The sequence below is a fragment of the Egretta garzetta genome, unplaced genomic scaffold (assembly GCF_000687185.1).
Source record: "Egretta garzetta isolate BGI_Z169 unplaced genomic scaffold, ASM68718v1 scaffold130, whole genome shotgun sequence".
Taxonomy (NCBI): domain Eukaryota; kingdom Metazoa; phylum Chordata; class Aves; order Pelecaniformes; family Ardeidae; genus Egretta; species Egretta garzetta.
Window position 1 is genome coordinate 1,921,501 of NW_009258284.1, and position 8,074 is coordinate 1,929,574.

The window sequence follows — 8,074 nt, forward strand, 5'->3', positions numbered from 1 at the left end:
GTTTGAAATACTTTTTAAAATACTGATACAGGCTTGAACTGCAAAGTCAGTGACAGGCTTTGGGGTATCGCCTCTCTTTCCTACAAAGATTTTTTTTTTTGTGTGTGTGTGTGTAGATAAGTTTGGGTTTTGTTTTTGTTTTTGGTTTTTTTTTTTTTTGTACTATTGTTATTCAGGTAAGGAAGCAGGCGAGCAGACTTAGAAACTAAGTTCTTAGATACACATAAAATTTTACAAGGTTTTTTTCAGGGCTGGCAGCTGCTTGCAATGACAGTGACCTGGCAGTACAGTCAGTGGCAGTTGCAGAAGTATGTACCCACGGGTAGGTTTGGGTCTTTAACCCACCTTTTCTTTCCTTGTTGCCCTTAGCCTAACCACCGCTGAATTTTGTAGGTGTCGAAGTTGGGAAAGGCTGAACTCTGGCTTCCCCGTTAGGATTTACCAAACTTTGTACAAAACGTTGGCGCAATCTGTGTGGCGGTTTCCTACGGCCAGCAACGGGCAGAGGGTTTCAGCCCTTCCAACCACCACCCGTCCTCTCTCATAACACATGTTTTTCTCAGGTTTGGCAGTCCCTGCCCTCCGACACTGGGGGTCGTCCTCCCTCTTCTGTGCTGTCAAGGCAGCACAAAGGAATTCAGAAAGGGCAGAGTTTGTCTCTTAACCTCGCCATCCTGTTACATCAGGGTTTCAGGACTGGTTCTTCCGAGAGGCACTAGTTTTCATCTTTATAACCAGATCACCTAGGAGGTTGGTAGTCTAGTATTTGCCCAGGCTTGGCAAGGGAAGCAGTGCTTTTTTTCCTATCTTCCATCCTAACTATAATAATGTAGATACAGGCTGGTTTTAAACTTTGGATTTTATACTTGAGCTGTCACTTCAGGTTCTCTGTGGGGTTTCTTGTTTGTTTTGTTTTAAGGGAGGAAAAAAAGGCCAGCTCCGTCACTTGAAAAAGCACAACAGGAATAGAGGAAGGAGGGGACAACAGTGAAGTAGAAGGCCCGGCTGATATCTCTCCCCATGAAGTCTGCTCTGCTCCAAACTATTATATGAGCTATTTATTCTTCAAGTTTTATTAAAAAAAAAAAAAAAAAATTGGCCTCTGGAGGAGATTACCTGACCTTATGGGGCCAGACAATAGAAGCCACAAGCAGCTAATAGTCAAGGAACCAAAAAATCACACGTACATTAGGAGTAAACTTTTGTCAGAGTAGTAAAAATAGCTGAGGTTTTTTTATTCCCTTTTTCCTACCTTTACTGCAAACCTTGACAGCAGTAGGTTACAGTGTTTCATATCCTTACCCCTAGATGAATTAAGTTGCGTTCATTCAGAAATAGTGCTATGATGATGCTAGAAAAAAAGCTCATGTAAAATTTATAGCCTCAAAAGGACACTGTCAAGTACTTTTATATTTTTATACATCCCATTGTTTGTAAATATCCTCTGATATGCTTGAAAATAAAATTTATTTCCCTATCAGACTTGTTCTTTTTATTTGCATGTATGTAGAAGTAAGTATTTCCTATGCTTCCTTGGTTGTGGATCTGTCATTAGATAAGCTCTGCTGTGGGAATTCTGTGAGCAGATGTTTTGGAACTAGTAACTCAACCCTTTTTGCATGGTTCCTGTCACCCTTCTCTTCACAAAAATATCTTCAAGAATGTCAAGGCATGTTGTGCTTTAAGCAAGTACCACAGCTGAGCACATCTGTTTGTAACTGACAAGTTTTAAATTGATTCCACTAGTAAATGCTTCACTCGGCTCTAGCGTCAGACCCCTGAAACATTGCTCACTCTCTGGTCCGTGTATGCTGGGTTCTGAAGTAGTGGCCCTGAAGCATAGATTGGTGTGAGGGAATTGCCTGGAGAAATAATGTTGTGACATTTCACGTGCTTTCAATTCAAAGATAAATCAAAATACTTAGTTGTTACTAGTTAATTAGTAATGCATGTGTACCTATAGACTGATTACATTATTGCAAAACATTTAGCATGTGCAACTATAAAATGCAGGACTCTGTGCCTTTTACTTTTTTTTTTTAAATTTAATAAGTTGCTCTTGAAAGCTACCATTACCAGACATTTTGCTACAGTATTTGAAATTACTGCAGTAAGAGTTCATCAAATCCAGCGACAGGTGGTAAGGGAGCCTTTGACTCTGGCTTATCTTTCTTGTCAGGATGTACAAGTCTGTGGTGAGGCAGCAGGGCAAAAAAGTTAAAACAGTCCCCCATCTTCTTGGGATTCATCAGCATATCATAGCTGTGATGTAACTGCTCACGAGTTGCTGCGTCACGTGAATTCTGCAAGAGCACCTAAAAAAGAGAATGTAAGTTATAGCTCTTTCTGCTTTCCTAGAAACTCCTTTGTATCTGCAATCTCTTCTTACGTCCTTTTCACTTAGCTAAGGGAACACTGCCATCATGTTCGGTAGAACAGGCGAGATCCCTGGTGGAGCTCATACGTTTATGTACATAGCAAAGTTTTGCATTAAGTACTCCTAAATACAATAAGATCAGTTTACTTTGCGGAATCCAGAGTAACTTTTGTCTAGGAGAAGCAACTCTTTGTTCTCACGCCTACATGTTGTTTGGAACAACTTCCTTTAAAATCAGATTTTTTGTAAAAGCTCTCTTGCTGCTTAAGAGTATTGCTTGTGGATTAGGAGAGTTTATGTACCTGTACATGCTATCGTACCTGCAATCGGAGGTCAATACCCATGTTTTTTAGAAATTCCCGCTGTTTTATGGGGCCTAACGTGGCTGTTCTTCCCTGTGCCATCTTTCGAAGATAGCTGAAGTCAACATCTGCTGTCAGGTCTGCTGTACCTGGAGCTTTCAGCACATCATGAAGTTTGTGATTCCGGAAACCCTGGAAAAATTAAGTTGGAAGACGATACTCAGCTGTACTCCCAGCTGCCACAGCTGGGGCTAGCAAAGACTAAGTTGTGCATGTGAGGGGCAAGAATAGCAAGTTATACTTTCAAAATTTGAGATAAATATAGCAAGGGCTCAGATTACCCTTTCCATCTGGCAGAAACCCTTATGGGTACAGATTAAATAAGAATGCAATTACTGAGTTTTATGACTGCAGCATAATGCAGTTTTTGCTATTATGTCCACCCAAGACTTTTCTCTTACAAGAACCTAATGATCCAAGTGACAAATAAAAGCTAACAGAGTATTTTGGCTTCTTATTGAAGGGTAAACGACTTGCCCGGAAAGTGTCAGTCTTGGTTCCATCATGACCATAATCAGCAACCAGTGCAGCCCCACCATCCTTTTCTATACGACAGGCAAGCCTCTGAACGATGACGCCAGCCTCAGGACACACTTCCAGGTGATCTCTCGTTTCTTCAGGCTAGTGCAGAGTTCAAAGAAAGATCAACACACCTGTATTAGCAAGCAAGTACAGGGCAAGCGTTCTCCACGACATCCTGGGATTGTCATCACGTCACTGGGGCGCAGAGGTCGGGGGTGTATCCCAGGCTACCTTGAGCCTGAGCTAGTTCTTCCTAACAGTCATTGTCAATCTGTGTTTTCCGAGTGCTGGATTTCAGTCATCACTTCTATAACCTATAGGTCAACTGAAAAGATTTTTTTTTTTTCCTAACAAGGAAGAATACCTGCATCAGGTGAAACTGCATCACTGTGGTACCGAAAGAATGAAAATAGCTCTTCTCCTGCACGCACCCTTCAAAAAGGCCTTTGTGTGAAACTTTGTAGTTGGTTTTAATCTCAACTATGTCATGTTGTAACTTTAAGAAGTTAAATCTTAAGATGCTTTCGATTAAAGGTCAGTATAGCAGAGGAGTACCCAGCTGTACCGAGTAGGTACGCAGCGGGTCAAGAGCCTGGCTTCAGCAGGGCCGCTCTCGAGATGGCGAAGGGACGCGTGCAGTGCTGAACTCTCCCTGCCACTTGCTGTCTCAGCTTGTTCTCCAAAGCATTTTGCCTGTTTCAGCTCCAATTTTGCAAAGGTTGATGTAAGCATTTATTTTTGTGCTATATTTTCACAGCGTACAAAGCTCAGTGCTTTGCAGGATGGAAATAGTAAGCTGCATTTAGTCATTTACAGATTGAGAGCCCTCCTCTTGCTATCAAAGTAATGGAGAAGTAGTAAATGTACTTGAAAGAGGCAGTGAAAGCTGTAAGTGTGAACTCTGGTGGGCGTAGCCTCACCTGAATAAAGTTTTCTGTCGCAGGGGTACTGGACGGTGACAGGACAAACCGCAGCTGGTCAGGAACTTCTGGATCTATATCAACCAACACTTCACGCCAGCCTTTCTCTGTTCTCTGTTTAATGAACCCAAAGTACTCATTTTACAAGATACTCATTTTACTTTTACAAAGTACTCATTTTACACTCTTAATGGGTACAACGGTATCTTGTTTATTTGACTGGACTAATGAGTCAAGCATTTTCACAAACATTTTAAGAACATAACATGCTATTGACAATTATTCCAGTAACTGCCCTGGAAAAAGCTTGTGGTAGAGACTCACCTGCAGAGTCAACAAATACAGGTTTAGTTATACTTACAAGGAATGAATGATGCTGTTAAGAAAAATGCTGCCTCTATTAACAGTGCAACCTTTAACTTATCAAAACAAAATATTTTATTCTACCAGTGATTTTCACAAACTAATTATCAAATTGAAGTTGAAAGTTTCTTCTGAATCCTAACTCACCTCTACTTTGCTATTCTCACGACCATTCAAATGAGAGCCCTTCAGTCTTTGTTAGCAGGGGTACATCAAATAATGTGGAAATTAAAAGCTTTGTTAAAGTAGCAGAAGAAATACAAAACCTTGAGACTTATCTCAGCAGAAAGAAACCTTTAGTTTTCTACAAGTTTTTCCATTCAAGAAGAATTACTAATTTTACAGTTTTCAGCTGAATTAAGCCTTATTTGTCCAAATTCAGTTAGAAGTATTTTATCACCAGAGACAATGCATGTGTCTAGGTTGAGCACTCTAATTCTGTTCTTCCTCAAAGAGCAAAGGTGTTTAAGCAAATGGTCACAATTACAATAATTTTCTTGCTGTACCTGAAACTTATGTATTGGCAGGGCATCAAAAAACTCATGTGCTAGGTAAAAGCTGTAACCTGTGGGAAGGTAAAAAAAAGAATGCATTCAATAATTAATGCTTCCACAGCAGCTTCCAGTTGAAAATGAAAATGTTTTAATGAATTTTAATTAATTAAGCTAGTTAATGTGGTTGTGAAATAATTGTCACTACTTCCAGCTTGGAAACATCAAAGATAGTGTTTCTACAGCTAGCTACAGTCCACAAATTTTAGATCAGTATCTCACCAAAGGAGATTCAGGCAAAGCAAGTAAATGGTTTCCCACGAAAAATACATGAAATGGGGTAGCTATCCCAAAATGCAGGTAGTCAGAACAGGCAGCAGTTATGAGAATGAGTCAAGATCCTGCCTCAGACTCCTACAAGCAACAGGAGCTGATATGCATGCTAACTACCTCTCTACCCATTACGAAGACTTAACAGGGACCTCCTCGGTTATCAAAAGCTGTGAATGGAAGGGGGACGCCATCCCTGTAACAAGACCTTCAAGCACCTTACCTGGCGGCACATCTTGAACGTCTCTGTACCAGAAAATGGGAATTCCAGTCTTGCTAATGCCTTTCATGTAAGCAGACTTGTCCTTCAGGTCTGACTGCACCTTCCCTCCTGTCAGCATCAGCGCTTGGGTCTCGCTCAGTTTGGGACTCACTTCTACCAGATGAATAGAGACATCACATTTACTAAGTAAAGAGGCAAGCTGGTTGAAGACCTATAAAGGCAGATGGATTCTATTAGGCACAGTCACATGCTGTATATATTAAAGGTTTAAAAAAATTAACCTTTAATCTCATTACTTATATTAAAGATAAGATTCAGGTGGCTTTCATTTAACAAAACAGGCTCAGTGAATGAAATTGCATTTTGCTCCTCCAGAAGGAAATGGGAATTTCTTCATCAATTTTAATAAAAGCTGCTGTGCTTCTTACAAAGTTGGCAAAATACCTCACACATTATGTAGCTGTAAGGACAGCAACATGAAATGCTAATTGAGAATAATAATAGCCTGAAAGTGAGTAGCTCCTCTAATACCTACAGCGGGTTTAGCATCAGGAGAAAAGTGGTTCAGTTTTCCCAGACACCATAAACAAAAAAGTACTCAATATCCTACATTTCACTGTGGTTATTGGAGTTCTTCTTCATTAACATATGTAAATAGAATAAAAGTTCTTCTGAGGTACTAAATCCCATTAGCGATTTGTTTTTGAATCAGTCGATTTTAATTCATAGACAGCCATGCAAGCATAACAGAACAGAAAGGGTTAATTCGAAAGAAATAAGCTCCTGAAATCCCCACGGGAATGGACACAACTTCATTCCTGTATTATTGTCCTCCTCCCTTTCCACCCATTGCTTGCGCTGAGGCCTCTCTCCCACTTACACACAGCAGCACCCTCCTAAGTGCTTTTCAGTTTGGATAATGCTTTCCTATACAGAAATAATTCGTAAGGGAATATTCCTGCACTCCCCTTCTACCAAGCAGTGGTTGAAAGATTACACATGTGTCTGTGCAGTGTGTGCACACTGCCCCGTGTTCTGCTTTCAACTCTGAGACGGTCTCTTTGCTGAATAGCAGAAACTTGCACGTATTCTGATTAGATTCTAAGCTGCGAACCTCCCAACCGAAGTGACTTGGTTACCAGGGAAGGTTAAGCCCCAACAGCAAAACCTCATTCCTTCAGATTTCAGCCTAGCCACAGAATAAAGCCAGAAATCCAGAATATTAATATTAGTTCACCTACCCGTAATATATCATCAGTAAGAGTGCCCCTCCCTGGGCCCAATTCCACCAGCTGGAACGCTTTAGGTTTGCCCGCGGCTATCCATTCGCTAACACACCATATTCCTATTAACTGACAGAGAGAAAAAACACAAAGATTTAAAGTCATAACTTCAGAACTTGTGGAAAGTGACATCTGCCTTTTGTCTGAGAATAACTGCGATACTGTATGATATTCTTTCTCCGTATTTTAAAGCTAAGAAAATCATATATAACTGGGGTTGTTCAGCCTGGAGCAGAGGAGGCTGAGGGAGCCCTTATCGCCCTCTACAACTGCCTGACAGGAGGGGGGAGCCGGGGGGGGTCTGCCTCTTCTCCCTGGTAACAGATGATAGGACGAGGGGGAATGGTTTGAAGTTGCACCAGGGCAAGTTTAGGTTGGACATTAGGAAAAACTTCTTCACCAAAAGGGTTGTCAGGCTCTGGAATGGGCTGCCCAGGGAGGTGGTCGAGTCCCCATCCCTGGAGGTATTTAAAAGAAGGATAGATGAGGTGCTTAGGGCCAGTGGTGGGATGGCAGGGTTAGGTTAAAGGTTGGACTCGATGATCTCAAAGGTCTTTTCCAACCAAAGCTATTCTATGATTCATTTTCTTTTGTTTAAGCATTAAAATTGTTGACTGTTTGCTGTCAGCCCAGCAGAAGCCACTCTCCATGGGTAAACGGGTGGAACCCTTTTCTGGTTGGCGTGTGAGCTTCCACTGAAGGCTCAAGCACAGGTCCCTGCCCCCGAACAGCATCTGCGCCTTTCCTGACGATGCCTTTCCCAAAGCGCCACCGCGAGCAAGCGTTTAGCCAGCCCGCGCCACGGGAAGCGATACACAAACCAGAGCGAGCCCGACCAAAATCTGAAAGTTATTTCTGAGTTGAGTTTTCACACTGGGAAACTACCGTAACTCTATTTAGTGATAAACGAGTTCTATGAGAAAATGGGCGTTATGAGGCGCAGACGGTGTCCCGGACTGTAAGGAAGGACTCCCTGATCTTCCAGAAAAACAACGCCCCCCCCCTTCCTCCTCCAAGAACAACTTAACTGTAACTCGGGGATGAAAAGGAGTTACTGGAGGCGCGTGGAACTACGCGTTACCTCTCCGAACACCTGGCTTATTTCAGGTGAGGTGACGAAATCCCCGCTTTCGCCGATGCCGCCGCGGCGCGTGTAGTAACCCTGCGGGGGGGGAGAGGGGAGAGGAGCCGGGGGCCCGGTGA

At 42.2% G+C, this 8,074-nt stretch overlaps 1 protein-coding gene across 1 annotated transcript in view; it reads right to left on the reverse strand.

Moving 5' to 3' along the window:
* Window positions 1–113: 113 nt before the first annotated feature.
* NDUFAF7 (NADH:ubiquinone oxidoreductase complex assembly factor 7) overlaps window positions 114–8,074 on the reverse strand; it is an 8,531-nt gene continuing 570 nt past the window's right edge. Inside the window, exons 2-9 of the mRNA XM_035892369.1 lie at window positions 7,953–8,074; window positions 6,830–6,940; window positions 5,589–5,799; window positions 5,051–5,109; window positions 4,182–4,295; window positions 3,217–3,360; window positions 2,698–2,871; window positions 114–2,315 (exon numbers count right to left, since the gene is read on the reverse strand). Of these exons, the coding sequence (XP_035748262.1) occupies window positions 2,103–2,315; window positions 2,698–2,871; window positions 3,217–3,360; window positions 4,182–4,295; window positions 5,051–5,109; window positions 5,589–5,799; window positions 6,830–6,940; window positions 7,953–8,074 (1,148 nt within the window). The 3' untranslated portion in view covers window positions 114–2,102. The remainder of the gene's footprint in view (window positions 2,316–2,697; window positions 2,872–3,216; window positions 3,361–4,181; window positions 4,296–5,050; window positions 5,110–5,588; window positions 5,800–6,829; window positions 6,941–7,952) is intronic.